The 21,982-nt window shown below is 33.9% G+C and overlaps 2 protein-coding genes and 1 long non-coding RNA gene across 3 annotated transcripts; 1 reads left to right on the forward strand and 2 right to left on the reverse strand.

The window, feature by feature from the left end:
• Positions 1 to 4,934: 4,934 nt before the first annotated feature.
• On the reverse strand, positions 4,935 to 6,789 carry LOC121230674 (L10-interacting MYB domain-containing protein-like). The gene is made up of 2 exons (XM_041115850.1): positions 5,815 to 6,789; positions 4,935 to 5,731 (listed from the first exon to the last, which is right to left on the reverse strand). The coding sequence occupies exons 1-2, from the start codon at positions 6,145 to 6,147 to the stop codon at positions 5,126 to 5,128; spliced, it is 939 nt and encodes a 312-aa protein (XP_040971784.1). The 5' UTR covers positions 6,148 to 6,789; the 3' UTR covers positions 4,935 to 5,125.
• A 4,042-nt stretch (positions 6,790 to 10,831) lies between these two features.
• LOC121230675 (uncharacterized) lies at positions 10,832 to 11,383 on the reverse strand. The gene is made up of 2 exons (XR_005928744.1): positions 11,183 to 11,383; positions 10,832 to 11,089 (listed from the first exon to the last, which is right to left on the reverse strand). It is a non-coding gene; the product is annotated as an uncharacterized lncRNA (long non-coding RNA).
• A 14-nt stretch (positions 11,384 to 11,397) lies between these two features.
• On the forward strand, positions 11,398 to 16,824 carry LOC107961773 (mediator of RNA polymerase II transcription subunit 8). The gene is made up of 7 exons (XM_041115851.1): positions 11,398 to 11,857; positions 11,954 to 12,078; positions 12,229 to 12,353; positions 12,431 to 12,616; positions 13,086 to 13,193; positions 13,288 to 13,352; positions 16,348 to 16,824. Exons 4-7 carry the CDS (start codon positions 12,445 to 12,447, stop codon positions 16,444 to 16,446), a joined length of 444 nt encoding a protein of 147 aa, XP_040971785.1. The 5' UTR covers positions 11,398 to 11,857; positions 11,954 to 12,078; positions 12,229 to 12,353; positions 12,431 to 12,444; the 3' UTR covers positions 16,447 to 16,824.
• Positions 16,825 to 21,982: the final 5,158 nt, after the last annotated feature.

Raw genomic sequence — 21,982 nt, forward strand, 5'->3', positions numbered from 1 at the left:
TAAACTTTGATGCATGAGAATTAGTAAATTTAAGCTTGACTAAGCATGATGTTTTAAGTCTGTAAAATATGATATGAGGTTACCATGATCTTGTATTGTTTGTGGATGATTGAATGTTCAAATATGCCATGTTAATGGTCAATAAAAGTAAGCATGTGAGTTTGTTATTAAGGGTGGCAATTGGCTTGGAAAATAGCCTAAAAATTTTCCACACGAGCCGTGTGTCCCCTGCATCATGTACTTTAGTTTCGAATTGGTCACACAGGTTGTGACACAGCCATATGTCTCAGCTATGTAAGGGACACGGCCTGGAGGCACGGGCGTGTGCCTTAGCCGTATGACCTTATTTTTGTGATGACGTCATAAACAGAGAGTTACATGGGTTGAGGACACGGGCGTGTCCTAAGCCACACAAGCGTGTGACCCTGTTTCATGATGAAATTTTCTAGGTTTTCCAAAAGTTTCTAAAGTTCTCAGTTTAGTCCCGAACCACCCCCGATGTATGTTTTGGGCCTCGTAGGCCCGTATAAGGGATGTTATGCATGTGTATGAAAAGTTTTAATTTGGATGAAATTTTATTGCCTGGTTTTGTATGAATGTTTTGATGTAAGTCCGGTAATGCCTCGAACCTTGTTCCGACGTTGGATACGGGTAAGGGGTGTTACAACACGGGCATGTCCCTATATTACTTAGGCCGTGTGAACCACACGGGCCATCACCACGACCATGTTGAATTGGCCACACGGGCGTGTGGCTCTTTCACACGGGCGTGTGCCCCTTTCACACGGCCGTATACCCCTATGTCAAGTGACATATTTCTATAGTTGACAAAAGTACCCGAGTTGGTTCTGAGTGATTTTACTATGTGTGTTTAGGGCCTCGAAGGCCCATATTATGGATATGTTGATAAGTTTGAGAGAGTTTTAAATTAGTCCAAGTCTTGGAGATTGGAAATGGTTGTAAGCACGAGTTTAAGTGAGGTAACGCCTCGTATTTCCATCACGATGTAGGATACGGGTATGGGGTGTTACATGATTAAAGGACGATACGTATATGAATGTATTTATTTTAATATGATTTCAATGATGTGTGAAATGTATGTTTAATATTCTGTTTGTTCGGTAATGCTCCGTAACCCTAATTCAGTGATGGATACAGGCTAGAGTTGTTACACCCTTACTTGGTTGGCAGACATTTCCACATAAAAACTGACCGCCAAAGTCTACGGTTTCTTTCTAACAGACAAGCCATCACACCCTATCAACAAAAACGGATAGTAAAGATGCTTGGGTATGACTAGACTATCACCTACAGAAAAAAAAGGGCCAAAATACAAAGTTGATGGACTATCTAGAAGGGACCATTCATACGAGGGGCGATTGTTCCAATATGTTAGGAGCATTTCTTGGTCTGAGATATGGGGACAAATCCTTGATTCTTGTTTCAATGGTCTTGGATTGCAATAGATTTGCTTTAACCTTTAGTAAAAGCCTCAACTTCACTAAAATATTCATGGTATGGCAGAATTTTGAGAAGAAAATAGAAGGTAGTAGTTGGCCAAGATATCAAGATGAGGAAGATGTTTTTTAACTTATTCCATGGTGAAGCTGTTGGGGGGCATTCAAAGGTACATGCCACAAGGCATAGACTTTCAGGTCTTCTAAATTGGAAAGGTATCACAAAAAATGTGAAAAAGTGGGTGAAGGAATGTACTGTTTGCCAATGGTGCAAGTATGATAATTCAACATATTCAGGCTTGTTACAACCCCTTCAAGTCCCTGATTATGCATAGGTAGCTGTTAGCTTAGATTTGGTGGAAGGACTTCCAATGTCTAAAGCGAAGGACACCATCCTTATTCTAGTTGATAGACTCAATAAATATGGTCATTTTTTAGCCTTGTCTTATCCCTTTATTGCACTTATTGTGGCTCAAGAGTACTTAGACCACATCTACAAGATACTTGGAGTTTCAGAATGCATCATATTTGATTGGGATAAGGTGTTCATCAGCTCATTTTGGCAAGCCTTGTTTAAATAATTAGGGGTTAAGCTTCATTTGTCCACTGCTTATCACCCCCAAACTAATGGCCAAACCGAAGTCTTAAATAAGTGCTTAGAATGGTACTTAAGGTGCATGTCTAGGAAGAGGCCTTCTAACCGGATCTTGTGGTTGCCCTTAGCTAAGCAATGGTATAACACCACTTACCATTCCACCATACAAACCATTCCATATGAGGCATTGTATGGCCAAGAACCTCCACACCATCTACCTTACTTAGCTGGATCTTCTTAAGTTGTTAGTGTAAATCGAGGCTTGCAACAGAAAGAGGCAACTAGGAGTACGTTAAAGTTTCATTTAAAGAGAGCTCAGGAGAGAATGAAGCAAATGACAGATAAGAGGAGGCCTAAGAGAGAGTTTCAAGTCGACTAAAGTTTTATTTGTAAATTTTAAGGATTAATTTTTTAAAATTATAACTAAATTAATATAATATATAAAATTTAAGAACTAAATTTATTATTATATCTATTTTTTAACTATAAGCTCAATTTAGTATTTGTGATTTTAATAGAAGTGGCTAAAATGACTAAACTATATAATGTTGAGAGCTTAAATTGTAAAATTATATATATATATAGTTAACGAGATTTTAAGAAGAGTTAATTGCATTCCAACCTTTTTTTGCGGACAATTTCAATTGAAGTATATTTAGGGCCAATTTGGCAATGCTTTTGAAAAGTACTTTTGAAAAGCGCTGTGAAAAAGTGCTTTTGAGAAATGCTTTTGAAAAATTTAAGTGTTTGGTATTGCTGTCAAAAAGTGCTTTTATGAAGTAAAATGTCTATTTTAGACATGATATTATAAAGTAATAAATAAGTATTTAAATAATGTTTAAATTAGTTAATATTATGATATTTTAGCAAAAATATAAAAAATAATTTATTATAACTTTTTATTAATATTTTAATATATTATTAATATTTTAATATATAATATTAATTTTAAATATTTCTAAGTAATTAATATTAATTAATTATTAAATTTAATTAGAATATATAAACTATATTTAAATATTTAAATATGATAATTAAATATTTGCAATTAGATATTGACACAATTGTATTATTTTAAAAATTATTTTATATTTTTAATTAATGCTTTTAACATATTTGTAAAACTCATATTAGATATTAACATAACATAGAAAACATAAACCTAACAAATTAAAATATTACATATATTTGGATTAAAGTTTCAAAAAGGGATAATATTTATCTACAAATATAAATACTAAAAATTTTATAATAGCATTTATAATTTAAAGTGAATTCATTAAACTAGAAGCTATAACATCTCTTGTTAATTCCATTTCAAAACCACTTGAATTGTTTGATTCACCGTCATCTTCACCATCATCATCGTCGTCGTCATCATCATCTTTCTCGACCATGCGTATTTTCTGAATCAATAGTATTCTCATATGCCCAGTTAATATCTTCGTATTCCATAAAATCTGCATCATTTCGATCGACATGTTTTCGGATAAAATTGTGTATCGTCATTGTAGCAACAACGATCATCGTTTGCTTTTCAAAACTATAACTTGGCATATCCCTTAAAATGGCCCTTTTTTTTCAAAACACCAAAAGTTCGTTCAATCACACTACGTAATGATGAATGTGAATGATTGAATATCTCTTATTTACCAGACACCGGTCTACCTCTACGAAAGTTAGGTAAATGATATCGCTGACCTCTATATGGTCCAAGATAACCTTTCATTTGAGGATATCCAGAATCAACAAGATAATATTTTCCTACATGTCATAACATAACAAACAATTAATTCAAGAATTTTTTTTATAAAAATTATCAATTAAAGAACTTATACTTTATTTTAAAAAAAAAATAACATATAAATAAAATATCTAACCATTTGGTGGGTGCGGAAATTTGTATTTTGGATCTCGAATTGCATCAAGAAATATTCTAGTGTCATGTGCCGATCCTTCCCATCCAGCCATAACAAAGGTGAAACACATATTAAAATCACATACTGCCATAACATTTAGAGTTGGGATACCTTTTCTTCCAATATAGGGAATTTGTTAATTTGGTGGAAGAATAGCGGCAATATGAGTACCATCAATTGCACCTATGCAATCCTGAACAAATAATCATATTAGTCTTGTGCATATTTTTAGTTGACCAAAAATATTAAAAATATAATAAGATAAAATTAAATTTTAACCTTAAAATGTGGCATATATCTAGAATCATTACGTATTTGTTCTGGTATTGAGCTAAAGAAAGGATCTTCGGGTGCAATTAGATCAGTGGCCATCCTTGAAACTTTCTCAAGCACAATTGCAAAGTATCGACTTATTGTTAATCCAGACCTTTGAAATCTTTCTCGACATTGGGAAATTTTTGCACCGGTGCCCAAGATGTATAAAAAATTCCCAACATTTCACTAGAAGATATGTTTCTTGAAGTTTGCAAGTTGTATCTTGTCTCCAAAACTCTCAACAAACTTGTGAATACCATTTTAGACATCCTAAAATTAATCATACAACGTGATTCGTGACCGTCAAGGATCTCTCGAATCCATGTCTCACCTGACTGTTTTGAATTCATGCATGGTTGCTTTAATATATACTTCTCGTAATATAATTTCACGGAAGAAGATGCAACAACAAATAATTGGTTAAAACATTCCATGCGTTGTAAAATCTCTTTCTTTTCCCTTTCATCATCACTTTCATCACCGCTGTAATTCTCAAATATACTCATCACCTGTGAAAAAATTTGAACATCTAAAATCATATATAAACAACTATTGATAAAACTAATTTAGTATAAATAAGTAGAACATAAATCAATATCCAAATACCAAACATAAACAACTATTAATAAAACTAGATTACACATAAATAAGTAGAACATAAATTCAATATCCAAAACCAAACATAAACAACCATTGGTAAAACTAGATTACACATAAATAAGTAGAACATAAATTCAATATCCAAAAACCAAACATAAATAACTATTGATAAAACTAGTTTAGTATTTTTAGTCTACCACATAATAGATATCTCCGAACCCTAGAAGATCAGAAAATTTTCAACTATCCTCCATTTCTGTCTTAAGCCACAAAGCGCTAATCTTGGGATTAATTGATAAAAACATAATTCGCTTGTCCTTATTGAGCAATAATCTAAGTGCGAAAAAGTATAGCGGACTAGCTTCGGGAACTTCTTCCGACATGCTGTCGAGCACTTTGACTGCTTGTGGAATACCATATGGATCCATAACAGGAGTCAAACTAGATGTGGCTTGACTCATATTGTCAGCTGCATTGCATAATTTTTCTATTTGACTGGACAATCTTGTAGCCCCTCCAATTTGCTTTGAAGATTTCTTTCTTCCAGTCTTAAAATGTGAACTTGATATCTTAGGGTTTTTTTTTTGAACGTTTCCATCAATTTGAACATCATTTGAAATGTGAACATCATTTGAAATGTGAACATCATTTCTCACATTTTCTTCATCATCCTCTTCATGTATTTCATTGTTAACATCTTCAAAAAAATCAGTACGGAGTGTACCAGAAGAAGGTGCCCATGCTTTATCACCTGTTGCAACTATTCCCATAAACATTTGGTCCAACTTCCCTTCGAATTCAGGATCAATGCCCGATGTTCTAAATTTTTGAGCTTCAGGCACAACCTACATATCAAATGATAGTTTAATAACAGTAATTATCAATAAACTCATAAGTAAGAAAAAAAAATTCAGAATTATTAATGTACCTTTAGCCTACTCTCCCACCAATCATCCGATGCATCGACGGTTCTTTTAATAGGATTCCACCCTAGACCAGTATCTTCGCCTTTAAGTTTCTTCCAAGCTTTCCATTCTTTTTTTAGGGCATCCCACCTATTTTTAAGTTGTCTTTGTGAAAAAGCCTTGCCCGTTTCTTTCTCAAAGTTGATCATTATTTTCAACCATCCATCTTTTGTGAAATGAGTACTAGGCCTATTGCCTTTCAATATCTCTTTAATACAAATATCACAAAATGTTTCTGTCAATCTCTTATCCCACACTGCTTTCACTTTTTCACCACTAACTTCAATCGCCGACATACTTATCTATTGTGTATATGAATAGATTCGTTTCAGCCAGTAAAGCAATCAAGAAAATCAAATGTCACAAAAGTATATTTTTTTATATGTGTATCAAAATCAAGATAGGATCCTAAGATTTTTTTTCTCAATCAAAATCAAATTTCCAAGACCTGAATAATAATCAAGAAAGAGAACACAACTAATAATAGCATCAAACACAATTAAACCATGCAGCTTCAATGGCAAAACAAGCATACTAATAAAACATAGAGAGGTTGTTTAACGCTAAAACATATACAAGCTAATACTAGGGTAATCACGCGCATAAGATAATATATATAAATATATATGGTCATAGTATAAAAATATTACAGTCAATATATAAATATATATGGTTATAGTCTAAACCAATGGAGAAAAGGATAAAGGGATCGTTTGTCTTGCAAGAATGATTCATGGTTATATATAAATATATAAATATATATTGGGTTCATTGACTACAGCAAAAATAGTTCGGGCTTTTGATTTCAGTCTTACAGATTTTAAACCATTAACTTATATATATACCATTAGCAAAGTTCAAATTAATCCAATTTTCATGAGCATGGATGTTATGATTACTAGCTTTTCGGGTTTAAATATTTTATGTTCATTTGATTTTTTATAAATAAAAGTTTTATATAACACATATAGGTGAATATTTAGTATATTGACAATATACTTTTTTCATACCTTAAAATTTTAATATATGTTTCATTTTTTTTATCAAAACATGTTTTTTTTAACATTTATTTTTAAATATTTTATACTTATTAACTCCCTAACCTTACCTATTTTTTTACCATAATTCATCGTATCTATGGGGGACAAATTATTTTTAAATAATAGTTTTTCAAAATAATTATATTTTGGGGTAAGATCCAACGTGCCTATAACGTTGTTTATGGATTGTAGAATATGTCGGTATTGCTAAAAAGTGAAGATCCTTACAGTTTAATCCCCTTAATAAATAAAAAAACTGATAATCTTTGGTTTATAAAATCATAATGGAAGAACAAAATGCAATTAAGTAAAAATCTACAACTTCCATGACTAAAATCATACACAATAGAACATCATTTCAATTTAGGCATTTATATATGTATATATATATATCAAGTAGTTTAGCAAAATGGATTAAAGAAAAAAGTGCCTAAACAGGGTATTGGTAATATTCTAATATTAGAGATCATTTTATCAACCGACCTAGAAAATCCATACCATTTCTATAGTTGACATTGTGTGAGAATACTAAACGTGCAGTGTAAAAACTAGAAGCCAAAAAAAGCTAAAGGAAGCTGCAATCAAATCTTTGAGCCTTCAGGTAATAGCAAGCACGGCACAAAAAGGAAAAAATGACTTTTTTCTCAAGAGGGTATCCAACTGTCTCCCAACTAAAGGAAAATGAAAGGTGAGCCAATTCTAAGGAGAAATAACATTAAACTAAAGGAAGAAATTTTAGAACTTTTTTTGTGCCAAATTTGTGAGACCAAATTTCTAATTACACAAACTACCAGATTATCATAGGATGTCAGATTATTGCAAAGACATCTCCAACTAGACAACTAGATGAGTGTGACAGTCCTAATTCGACCCTAGTCGGAATTTGGTTTCGAGGCCACAAGACCGAGTCCCAAAATTTATTTAAAAATTTGGTTGCATATCCTCTATGTGTATTAGTGCATGTGTGAAAATTTGATGTTTTAATTTAGACTTATGAATGTGAATTTCATGTGATTGACTTAGTTGAGAACTTAAGAAAATATGATAGGGGGATATGTAAGGACCAAATAATAACAAAGTGAGGAAACTTGGGTTTGCATGTCAAATTGCCCAAAAACCCAAGTAGTGGCCGGCCAAGCCATGATGCCCATCCACTAGGTTGAATTTCAATGCAATTCTTTTATTAGTTAGCAATTAAAATAAATTAAAGAAAGGAATTAAAAAGAAAAGATGAATAAAATAAGGAAGGAAGAGGGAGTATTCATCTTCTTTCTTTTCTTGCAATTGCCGTGAGTTAGGAGAAGGAAAGAAGAAATGCTCTAGACATTCGGCCAACTCAAAAGGGGTTGATTAAGCTCAAGAAGTTAAAGAAGGAGAATCAAGCAAAGGCAAAGGAAAGAACATCGAGTAGCCGAGTTGGAACCGTTTTACCCAACACAAGGTAAGTTATTAAGCATATATTTTGTATTGATTTAAATAATCATAATACTTATGTACTTATGCCGAATGGGATGATATATAAATGCATGTAGTGACAAAATTATCGATTGTAAAAAGAAGTGAGATGTATTGAGTTGTTGATTTCGGCACTAAGTGTGCGGGTATAAACATTTACGATAATGAGATTGGCACTAAGTGTGCGAGTTTAATTGTATAGCACTAAGTGTGCGAGTTTGACTATTAAGCACTAAGTGTGCGGGCTTACTATATATTTTCGAATAATTATTAACGCTAAGTGTGCGACTTTATCGAGTAAATCATGGACAGCGGAATGAGTAGATATTTTGAGTTCATAAGGAATAGACGTTATGTTTATATTTGGAACTGAGCTTGGTAAGTCTTGAACCTATGTGGTGATTATATTTGAAGTTAGGAACATAAGATTATTGTGGAATAGATGAAATGCTATTATTAGTATAATCTAAACGAAAATAAAATGATGTGTGGAAATGCATCAAATATCATATCGAATATCATACGAGATGTCAATGGAGGCTTGGCTAGTTGAGAGCATGTAATGATAAATGTGCGTGAAATTATAGCATAGTCGGTATGGATGGAGTACCTAATCTTGCATTATTTGTTTTCTTTTATGATATTTTATAAATGGACAGTAGTGTAATGCTTATGACTTACTGAGTTATATACTCATTCGGTGTGTTTATTTGTCACTTATTTAGGTTCCTTTGATCCATTTTTGTGTGCTCGGGACCATCGTCGAAGTCATCACACCAGCTTGCAACTTTTTGGTATCTTCTTCTTAGTTGGTCTAAGAGAACATTTCGGCATGTATAGGCTATTATGTTTTGTTTGAACTTTGGTATGTATACTTTTAGCCATGTGAAAATGGCATAAATGTTAAGTTGGATTTGGTCTTATGATACTTAGTTATAAGCAATAGTTAAAGTCTATTTGATTATTATGCCGTTTGTCATGGCTAATCATTTCCGGTGTTACACTCATGATATGGTTATTGAGTAGTAAGGAAATGCTTGGTAATGATTAGCCTTTGGTATGGCTAGTCATGATCATACTTGGTGATATGTTTGTTAAATTACTCTAATAGGTAAAATTTTACTCTAATAATAGATGCAGATAGTAGTAGTGATGTGAAATTGAAAAATCACTAAAAATAGTAGAAATGGAATTAAATAATGAATAAATTATGGAATCGAAGCTTGATGAGTCTATTTTCACATGGAAGAAGTAAAACAAGAATATGAGCTATATTGTATGAGATATTTAAAATCCTGTGAAACAGGGTCAGAACGATTTCTAGATCCCCTATTCCGAATTTGGAAATTCACCATAATTTCTACAAAGATAATTAGAAGTCATACCTTATATGTAAAGATTCCTTATTGAGTCTAGTTTTATTAGGGACAAACAGCATCATCATTGAATCTCTGTACAGAGAGATATCTGGTTCGTAATACACAAAGGTCAGAGTAGTCGAACCCTGAAACAGGGGAGACTTTAACTAATAAACTGTACTAATTGGACGGACCAAAAATTGTGGAAAAATTTTAGTAGATAGATATATGAGTCTAGTTTCAGGAAAAATTTGCAAAATTAAATTTCGAGTTTCAGAACTCAAGATACGAATTTTTAAGTGACTATAATGCAGATTGACAGTTTGTCTGGGAGTTTTAAAATAAATTGTTTGAGCTGTATAAGTGATGAATTAAGCCAGATTACACCTCGTGTTCGATCCCGGTGACGGCCACGGTTTCGGGGTGTTACAATGAGCATCTAAAGATTCTAAGGATCAGTTATATTTTTTAATTGAGAGCAAAAGATTGCCAAATGCAAAAACAAAAAATGCACCCTGCAGGCATGATTGATGGAGGCACAATGAGTACTCCTTTGACAAAGAAATATACTAATACATCCGGTAAAATAAATGATAGAAAGAAACCAAAGTTTTGATACCTCCAGCGACATGCATCAAAAAGTGAGGTGGGTACTTATCAAATATTTTATTTGAAATGGTTTGTAATCGAGTTAAAATCCAAACAAGAAGTTTTACACATATGCTTACAAAATCCAGTGATTGATTGCTTGCACATTTATGACATACTTTGATTGCTTGCACATTTATGACATACTATCAGCACAAAAATTGATTTCTTGTTTAGATCATTTTTTTGACAGAAAACTCAATTTGTATACTTTATTATTTAACTTAATACAAAGGAACTGTAAGGATTCGTCAATTGGGTTTTGTTGGGTCATCAAAGATTGAATATTGTTATCGGATGAGGAATCGTAGAGAGGAACCAAAGGAAGATCAAAGTGGAAGTGCTCAGTGAATGTATCAGGCGGAACAGATATATTGTAAGACATTTGAAAACCCAATTGGCTATGTTAAAAGAAAGATAGTTTCTTAGCTGCGGCATCTACAAAGCAAACACCATCTGGTTTTTGGCTACTGAACATAAGCTTTTAAAAATTTTCATTAAAGTGAATTCATTGTTGTAGTATCACATAGATATCTACCACACAAATGCAAGCCAGTATTAGACCATCACAGATTATTTTATGAGCAGTAAAAACACAGCAGCAGGTTACAATGTTTCTCTTTTAAGCATAATCCTTGCCAAAGTACCAAAGATGAAAAGGATAAAACCTTGAATATGAAGCAAAACAACCGTTGCAGAGATGTTAAGAAGCTCGAATATGAAGAAAAACATGATGCCTAGTTGAAAAAAAAAAGTGAAAAAATGTGAACATCATTTCATAATTATTTCAAAAATGAAAGAGAATAAGAGATGCAAAAAATAAAACTCACCACCGGTAGAGAATAGGAACAAAGCAAAGAAGAAAGAGTAAAGTTACAAAGAAGAAAGAGTAAAGAGTAAAGGCAAAGAAGCAGGCTGAGAAAAGCTAAATTTTTCTACTTCTCCATCTATGTAAAAACACTTTTTTAAAGTTAAATTTTTTTTTTCACTATGCTTGTTCTGTAATGTTTTTAGGCAAAAACTATTTTTTTGAGTAAAAAGCTCGTGTTACAAACGGGGAGAAAAACGAGGCCTTAGTGGGATGAGGAGATCATAAACAAAAAAAAGAAAAAAAAAATTATGTTGGACATGGACTTCTATTCTATTTCGTAGAAGTCGATTAACAAATTCACCCTTCTTAACTTGGTAGTTTATCCTAAAAATTTCCCATTTATTAACCATCCCCAAACAAGATGAACAGTGTCTGCAACTGTTTGTAATCTTGAAGAAGACAGAAAGATTAGCAAAACTAAAATGGAGGGAATGATTCAGGACCCATCGCAACCGCCGTCGCAGCCACCGCAGCAGAATCAGGCAGTGGTAGGGGCGGAGAGGCTGAACCTGGCGCTTCAACAACAGCTCAATTTGGAATCTGTAAAGGCCAGAGCCATTTCCCTTTTCAAGGCCATAACTCGCATCTTTGAAGAGTTCGACGCCTATTCTCGCACAAATACTACCCCCAAATGGTCCTCTCTCTTCTCTTTCTTTCTTTTATAACCTTGAATCTTCAGATTTTCATATTATATATTTAGGGTTTTTCTTTTTGGTTGTTCGTAAAACAGGCAAGATATTTTGGGCCAATACTCAATGGTGAATCTCGAACTTTTCAACATTGTGGATGAAATAAAAAAGGTTTCAAAGGCTTTTGTTGTTCATCCCAAAAATGTTAATGCTGACAATGCTCCCAGTACGCATTTTTTTTCTCTTTACGCTTCAAGTTTATTAGCTGTTTTATTTCCCCTTAAAATGATGATTGAGATAATTTGGATTGGCAATAATACTTATCTTTATTCATTGTAATTACTGAGTAATTAAATCCAGTTCATTGGCTGTGTAGTATTACCGGTTATGTTATCCTCGAAGCTACTGCCAGAGATGGAAGTGGAGGATAATTTGAAGCGAGAGCAGTTGCTTCTAGGAATGCAAAATCTGCCGATACCTTCACAAATTGATAAGCTAAAGGTGAGCTAGTGTCACACAATCATTGTTTTTCTGGTCGAATCTGGTTATTTTCAGGTGTGTGATTTTTATTGTTTTAGGGGCTAGAATTGATATGATTACGGCTGCATGTGGAAGTGCTGAGAAAGTATTAGCTGATACCCGCAAAGCAGATTGTTTTGGCTCTCGTCAAGGGCCAGCCATTCTTCCTACTCTAGAAAAGGGGCAGGCTGCTAAAATTCAAGAACAAGAGAACTTACTCCGTACTGCTGTTAATTTTGGCGAAGGTGATAGTCTTTAGCAGTTAGTGTAGCAACTATATTTAGACCATGAGATGTAACGAGATATCTTTCTAGATTTTGTAACTGCAGGCTACTAATAGTTTTCAACTGATAGTTCGGTGGGCCATATGCAATGGTTGTTGTTTTATTTTTTTCCCCTCATTGAAAATAGGTTTAAATTTAGAAAATCTATTATAGTTTTCCTTGTATTGTTTTATAAGAATGCCTTTTGGTCATAGATCATCTACATTAGTCAATTGATACAGTAGTTGAAATAATTGAATTTTAATGGAATGGTAGATGAAAGTTCTCTGTATTGATTTCTATGGTTAATTGAAGTTTAATGGACCTGTAGATGAATTTCTTTAGAATTAGCATCTAAGATTTGGTTTGACTATTTATGTTCTAGAGAAAGTCCTAGTACTTTGAACTTAGCATGCTTATCATCCTATTATTGATTGGTCTTTGTATGCAGGTCTGCGTCTACCTGCAGATCAGAAGCTGATTACACCTTCGCTTCCACTTCATTTGGTGGACATTATGCCTGCAGCTGATGGAGTGCAATCTTTTGCTGATCCATCTGGTAATTTTCGTACAACTATTATAGTTTTTTATTCTATTTCAATACTAGAAAGTTTCTTGTGCGGTTTAGTAGCATACATCAAATTCGCTTACAGGCATGTACATGAAGAATACTCCTCTTATGTCAAACAACATTGGCAGTCAGGGGTCTTTGTTACAGGTTAGTCATTGACTTCCCCTTAATCAGTCTTTTCCTAAACCTACATGCAAATAAACCTGAATGTTTTCTTCAAATAAGGTGAAAGGCTATTTGTGCTCCTCATTGTGATTATTTGAAAGTTTTCAAGAGAGTTTTTAATAAAACTGTTCTTTTATTATTAACTAAAGAACTGAACTTAAATAGAGAAAAGAGTCATAATCCTAATTGGGAAAATAGTTTCCTTATTCTAATAAACTACTAAAAGATAAAATAAAATATTTTTAGAATATTAATAAAACTTATCTACCTAAATAAGATTTATTTACTTAAATAAATTTAAAATATGTACATATTTCAACACCCTCCCTCAAGTTGGTGCATATATATCAATCATGCCCAACAAAGATTTCTTGAGTCTACATACTCGAGTTCCAAATTTTTCTTCAAAACTTAGAGGAGGATCATATAAACTTCTTCTTCAAGTTTCCCATTTAGGAAAGCATTCTTCACATCTAGTTGCTGTAAAGACCAATCAAGATTAACAACAATTGATAAAAGAATAACGGAATTTAATTTGGCTACTGGAGCAAATGTTTCAAGATAATCTATTCCGTATATTTGAGTGTACCTTTTAGCCACCAACCGGGCTTTGTATCTATCTAAAGATCCATCTAGTTTGAATTTGGTTGTAAACACCCATTTACAGCCTACTGTTTTTTTTCCTTATGGGTAATTCCATTGTTTCCCATGTACTTGTTTTTTCAAGAGTGCGCATCTCCTCTAAAATAGTCTCCTTTCACTCAGGAACTTGTAAAGTATCTTTCACTTTTTTGGGTATTTTTACAATATCGAGACACAAAACAAAGGTTGAAAATGTCGAAGACAAAGCTTTATAGGATACAAAGTTAGACATGGGATATTTGACAATATTTCTAACACCTTTTCTTTTGGCAATTGGAATATCTAAATTAGAAAATTCATTGGCTGGATTATGAGTTTTACTTGGACTTTTGATAGAATCTTGCAGGTCGGATTCTTGATGTTGAATCTGGTGGATTCCACTTTCTTGATTTCGATTTCTTCCTGAGTAAACAATTAACTCATTTATTTGTTTTTTATTCTCATGATCAGACTCTACACCTTCATACTCCTTTTCATTAACATTAACATCATTAATTTCTGTGTTAATCATAAATTCGCCTTCCCCATTATTGGAATCCCTATGTTGTATATTCTTAGTCTTTTCTTAATCAATTATAGAATCTTCCTTACTATAATTCCCTTCCTGAATATCAGAATCAAAATAAGATTGCGTTTCAACAAATGTGACATCCATGGTAACAATAATCTTTTTATCAATTGGATCATAACATTTGTAACCTTTTTAATTAGAAGCATAGCCAACAAAGATACCTTTTTTTGCTCTAGGATCTAGTTTACCTTGGTTGTGAAGATGAACAAAAACACTACACCCAAAAACTCAGAAGGATAAATTTGTGATCAATTTAGAGTTAAGAAAGTTATCTTTAAAGAGACGAAAAGGAGTTCTATAATTTAGAGTTTTACCGGGCATTCTATTAATAAGATATGTAGTTGTTAACAAGGCTTCGCCCCAAAGATAACGTGATACCTGACTAGTGAACATCAATGCTCTAGTTACTTCCAAAAGATGTTGGTTTTTCCTTTCTGCAATCCCATTTTGTTGTGGTGTATTTGTACAAGAACTTTGGTGGACTATTCAATCTTTGGTTAAGAAAACACCTAATTGGTCACTAAAAATTTCCCACCATTGTCACTCCGAAATACTTTTATTTTTACACCAAATTGTGTTTTCACCATAGCATAAAGAGACTGAAACACATTTTTAACTTCAGACTCATCTTTTAATAAAAACACCAACAAATACGAGTATGATCATCAATGAATGTGACAAACCAACGTTTTCCTAAAAATGTCAAGACTCTTGAAAGTCCCCAAACATCACTATGAATTAACAAAAAAGGTTTGGAGGCTTTATATTTTTGAGGTGGAAAGAATGACCGATAATGTTTAGCCAATTCACAAAATTCACAATGATATGAAGGATTTTTATTTTTAAATAGATTAGGTAACATCTTAAATAGTAAAAATTAGGATGTCCATGCCTATAATGCCAAATCATAACCTTATCAGAAATAGAATTTAAACATAAATTAGTTGTTGGTTCACTTAGATGGTCGACTTCAAGAAAGTAAATTCCACTAAAGTCTTTAGCATTGCCAATCCTCCTCCCCGAGACCATGTCCCGAAATTTACAAATAGAGGAGTCAAATATAACATGACAATTTAAGGACTGGGATAATTTACTGACCGATATGAGATTACAAGCTAGATTTGGCACATGAAAAACATCATGTAAAGCCAAGGAAGACGGAATTTTAACAGTGCCTTTCCCAGCTATTGCCGAGGACCCATCTGCTACTTTGATCTTTTTGTTTCCTGCGCAAGGTGTAAGTTGAAAAAAGAAAATGACTATTAGTTATGTGATCACTAGCTCCAGAATCAACGATCCACGTGTTTGTTTTACAAGACTTGACACTGAAAAAAAAAATTAGTACCTGATTGGGCAAAAGAGGAAGAAGGATTATTGGATAAGTTAGGAATAGAAGTACTAATCCGAAACTGTGGTGATTGAAAAACTTGTGTAAATGTTCTAATTGTTTCTTAGTGAATGGAGATCCTTCCAGAGAACTTTGGTCCTCATAATTTCCATTAGTTGTTTGGAAAGCTCTGCTATCCCTTGATTGTGAACCACGACAATTGCCACTCTTTTTTCTTCCATTTGTCGGTTTCCTATGTAGTTTCCAATGCGTTTCTCCAGTGTGCCAATATCTTTTACAGTGATCGCACCAAAGTTTTTTCCTTTTTTCACTATTATTATTATTTTTGACAGTTACAAGAGCAAAATTATTATCATTAGCTTCAAACCCTGACCTTCACATTACTTTTCTCCTTGTCTTCTCTCTTCTAACCTCAGAAAAAATCTCACGAAGTTTTGGAGGCGGTTTTTTCCCTAAGATCCGAGATCTCACTTCATGGAATTAATAAGCCACGCAATTATTATAGAATTTTCTGACCTCCACTTGCTCATCTTTGGATCGCCCACCTGTGGTTGCTTGACTTCTCCGGTTAAATGACCTAGCTTTCCGCGCCCATCAATTGCTAATTTTACGGACTGCGACCATTCCAGATAATTCTTGCCATTCAGCTTGTGAGATGTCAGCTGAAAAGAAATGTGAGACGCCTTTGTCTCTTGAGTCATTGTACTCTCGGTAGTTGTTTCAACGGTAGAACTTTCTTCCTCTGTTTGATTGTTGGATCTCTTATCTTCAGTGAAGGCTATTTTAACCATGATGTTACTAGAGATTTAACCTAGCTTAGATGCCATGAAAGTTTTCAAGAGAGTTTTTAATAAAACTATTATTTTATTATTAACTAAAGAACTGAACTTAAATAGAGAAAAGAGTCTTAATCCTAATTGGGAAAATAATTCCCTTATTTTAATAAACTACTAAAACATTAGGGAAAATAGTTCCTTTATTCTAATAAACTACTAAAAGATAAAATAAAATATTTGTAGAATATTAATAAAACTTATCTAGCTAAATAAGATTTATCTACCTAAATAAATTTAAAATATATACATATTTCCACATTATTTTCATCTAAATGAATATCTGATTCTGAAAGAGCAACATTCATATCATAGTCTGTATGAGCTCAACTTTGGACTCTATTAGAGCACACTATATACTCTTTGTTACTTAAGTGATTGTGACCTCCATATGTTCTCATCATTCTCTTTAAATGGTGCTAGGAGTAGGATAACGTAATTATGAGTAAAATTCAACCATTATAGCCACAATATTGTGATCATTGGCCTAGTGCAAAGGCCAGATCAGGATCCTGTTCTTGATAAATTCTTCGTCCTCTCCATTTTTAAGTCATTCATGGGAGACACATTCTATTTTAGTCATTTTATTTGGATTATACTTATCAGTTGATTCTGATCCTATGAAAACCATTCTGTATCATTTCTGGTTATGTGTCTTATTTTCTGAAGATCAAAGTTTATATGCAACAGCTTTACTCTTCTAGTCTTCTTATGCCAGGCTACTGGAGCACAACTTATTGCTAGATCGGCTGCATCTCCTTCTGCTGCTAGTAGTGCTACCTCCTATGATAACACCACAACTTCTCCACTCCCATATGCCAACTCACCAAGGTCTGCAACGACTATGATGAACACACCATCTCCTCAGCAACAAACGCAGCAACTGCAGCAGCAGCAACAACACCAGCAGCAGCAGCAGCAGCAACAACACCAGCAGCAGCAGCAGCAGCAGCAAAGGCAAAAAATGATGCAATTGCCTCAGCATCAACAGCAACTCCTTGCTCAGCAACAGTTTAGGCAGTCTACGATGCAAGGACTGGGACAGGTATAAATTTTGCTTATTTTTTGTGCTTTTAAAGTTTCTGTGAGGCCATAAGAGTAGCTCATGACATATCGACATCTATATGTACATATGCATGTAAGTGCATGCTTTGATTTTACATAGTAACTATGACTCTTGGCTGGATTGAAGGGTTTTCAAAACTATAATGAGGTAAAGGACAGTTAATTTTGCTGAATCTTATGATTCCTAAGCAAATTTGAATAAGTTTTTTATGTTTGTTTTGTTGAATCATAGAATAGCTTCGTATGTTTCTCAGCCATTCAGTTGTATTATAACTATGAGCAATCATTTCTTTGGTACAGAATCAGCTGCCGCTTCATGATCTGCAGGGTCAGACTCAGCAAAAGTTTCAGTCGGTAACTTTCTTATGACTTCTTTTCCTTTACTTCTTGTTTTATCTGAAATTTCTTATGAATTACAAATGCATGCTTCATATATGTCAGTGCCTGAAAAACTGCATGCCAGTTATGGGTCTAAGTTATGCTTTTGAATATCATTATTGCCATAACCTAGTAAATTTAAGTATTTAGAGTTCAGGAAATGGGTTTGTTCTGTGAGTCTTTGGAGCCGCTTGCCTGCACTTGGGTAGCTTAAAATAAAACCAGAAGTTTTAGTACGACTGTTTTGGGGTTTGATTTCAGGTTGAGTTTTATACAGCAGATCTGAGAACAAAATTTTAAAAAGTGCTTCTTGCAAAGACTGCAAAGTTAAAATGATAGTGTGTGGATGTTTGTTATATTTTACAGTTCTCATTCAAACATGGATACATGTTAAGTGATTGTTAGCTATTAATCACTTCCACTGCACAGAGAAAATTTTACAAGATTTGCAACTGCCTCCTGAAATAACTACAATAGTGAATTATTATGAAGGTATTCTGTGAATCAGCTACACTTGAAAGATGAATACTTTCGTATGAAAGCTGCTGAGCAAAATATATGGAAGTAAAAGCACCTGTGACGTTTTTATTGTGAAACAAAATATGAAGATCCTAGTTTTCCTTCCTTTTGTTTACTGAATTTATAGGAACCATTGAACTTTTTTTAGGCTTGTAGTCCTTTTCTATTTATTTTTCCTGTTTGAAGCGGAGAGGGTAGGAGTTGCTTGGGGTGGTGGTGTGTTGATGCAGGTATGTGAAGTGAGCCTTCAAATGAGTGGTTTTATCTCTTCCTTCTTTTGGATCTAACTTGGGACAATTTATTCTTGAGGAGGCATGTTTTACCCTTCTAAAATACACCTTTTCTTCATACTATTGGTTTAACTGAAACCAAAATCTCTTTCCACCAGTAACATGGTCAGATGCAGTTTTCTCAACCCTTGGGCCATCAGCAATTTCAGGGTAGGCAGCTTCCTCCAGGACATGTGCAGCATGGCATAGGTCAAAGCCAACTCAATCAAGGAAATCAGTTGAGTCGTCATTTAGGCCAATTCTCCAGTGCAGCAAATACTGCATTGTTCAATGCTGATCAGGGGACACCAAGTACTCAGATGGTTAGCTATATAACTCTTCAATCTGTTTTATGATCTGTGTTCTTGCGTTTGTTCCTTCAAGACATTATCTATGATGTTTTTTTTTTCTCCTTAAAATAAAACTTATCATTGGATAAGGTGATTCACTGAATTAGATTTTTGTATTCTAATGAAAGATATACCAGATTGATGGTACCTTTACTCATGCTTCTCAACTTAGGACATGTGTCCACCTTCTAACATTAGGGAGTTTAAGCAGAAACTCAAATAACTTTCTGTTAGTTTGTTCATTATAGGTGCTTTTAGTTATTAACACTAAATTGTCTATTTAATTATGTTTTTATTCATCCTAGAATTATTGATGTTCTTTAAGAGAGTGCTTCCTCCATAGTTATTGAACTTATAGTTTCTAGGATTGGAAAAGCCTTTTGCAGTATTGATTCAAGATAGGCTCTTGGTTATGAGGGAGGGAACAAATATGACTTGCCTCAGACAAAAGAAAAGGGCTTCCTTTATTTGGATTTTTTTTTTTTGCTCATTGGTAAAAGATGATGTAAGGAAATGAGTGGCACGGTTGGTTGGTTAATGTTCATTTGGTTTTCATAAGGTTTTCAAATTTTGATACCAGCTATTTTGATTTTCCTGTTGTAGAGCTTAATGCTGGAGTATATCATGATATAATATTCCTTTGTACAACTTAATGCTTTGAGATGATGTGGTGAAGAAGTGATCAAATAGGAAAATATATGCTATTATAGTAAGGTAAATTAGATACAATTATACAATAAGGAAATGCGCATCATTCGTTGTTTTGGTGGATTTATCCGCATGGACACACACATGGTATCGATGTGTCAAATTTGATAAAGATTTTAGTTTTTGACTGAAAAAGGATGTAAGAATGTAACATGGTTGTGCATATGACAGATTTAGGTCAGAAGGATGAAATGAAACATTTCTTACAGATTATGAAATATGGATGAAATTTCTGTTTCACAGCTTTGCATGTCAAATTCAGCAGTTCTCATCCATATATTACAAGCGTTTCTATTACACATATGTTGATTTGCCTCCTTTATATTGAAGTTATATCTTTCATGGTTTAAATTTGTATTTTAAATGTTTTGATTTAGATTCCAAACATGTCCGCAACTATGTCATCTCAGTCACCACTACCAAGGATGCAGGTTAGTTGCTAATGCTGTTGCTGAGTTTCTTTTTCTTAGTCAGACTTCCCTTCATATAAATCATGCATATTGTTTAATTTATCTTGTCTGTATTATAAATGTAGGAATATTCTGTAAATATTTTAGGAATATTTTGTAGATATTTTTTTTATTAAAATCTCTTATTTTAAGGGATCATATCTCCTATTTAGTATCTTTCCTAACTTAGAGTTTCCTAAAGTAGTGTCATAGGTTGTATATAAAAACTCTGATTTATGTTCTATTTAATATCAAATACTCTGATTTCTACATGGTATCAGCTTAGGTTACGATTTCTTTTTCAACCTAGACCATGTCCGAAACTCCTTCTCCTACTTCGGAGATTACTTCAAATCCAGAAAATTTTTCTGGTTCCGATGCTCCATCAGATTCGTCTGGTCTGAATATCACCTGCCATCGATTGAATGGCAACAATTTTCTTGAATGGTCCCAATCAGTTAAGATTTTTCTCTTGGGCAGAGAAAGATTGGACTACGTTACTGGTGAAATCAAGAAGCCTGCTGTGACTGATGCTGGTTTTGCTAAGTGGATGCGTGACAATGGTCAGGTTATGACTTGGCTCCTTAATTCCATGACCCCGAGTATAAGCAAAAACTTTCTTCTTTACACCACAGCCGCTGAAATTTGGAGTGCAGTCCGCGAAACCTACTCTAGCACGGATAACATTGCTGAATTATATCATGTTGAAGATCAAGCAGCCACCCTTAAACAAGGAACCATGCCTGTTACTCTCTACTACAATACCCTTACTGCTCTTTGGCAACAATTAGATTTGTATGCACATTATGATTGGGTAGATCCAAGAGATGCTGCTCTTTATCAGCAAATTGTTACTCAACGAAGACTTTTTCAATTTCTCCAAGGCTTAAATAAGGACCTGGACGAGGTTCGCGGCAGGGTCCTGGCTATTTCTCCTCTTCCCTCCCTTCGAGAGGCTTTCTCTATGGTCAAGAAGGAAGAAAGCCGAAGGTGTGTGATGCTGTCTGATGAACCATATTCCACTTCTGAAAGATCTGCCTTACTGACCCATCAATCATCTCCCTCTTCCAAACGGGGGAGACCTTGGTGTGATCATTGCAAAAAGCCCGGCCACTCTAAGGAGAAGTGTTGGAAGCTTCATGGTAAGCCTCAGGACTGGAAGTCCAAGCACTCTCGAGATAATAAATCAAGCCTTGTCGTTGTCACCTCTGTCACTAGTTTCACTAAAGAACAGATTGCTGAACTTCAAAAACTATTTGGAAAGTTTCAAGGGTCTTGTGAAGGTAATCTGGTCATAAAAGATCCAGAAGGTAACCTTTCTTCTACTGCATTTTTCTCCTCCCAGTTGACTCCTAATTGGATTCTCGATTCTGGTGCTACGGATCATATGACTGGTAACAAGGCATTGTTTCACAATTTTTTCCATACCTTTGGTAAAGCTGTCAAAACGGCTGATGGTACCTTGTGCAAAATAGAGGGA

This window comes from Gossypium hirsutum, chromosome A06, assembly GCF_007990345.1.
Source record: "Gossypium hirsutum isolate 1008001.06 chromosome A06, Gossypium_hirsutum_v2.1, whole genome shotgun sequence".
Classification (NCBI taxonomy): Eukaryota; Viridiplantae; Streptophyta; class Magnoliopsida; order Malvales; family Malvaceae; genus Gossypium; species Gossypium hirsutum.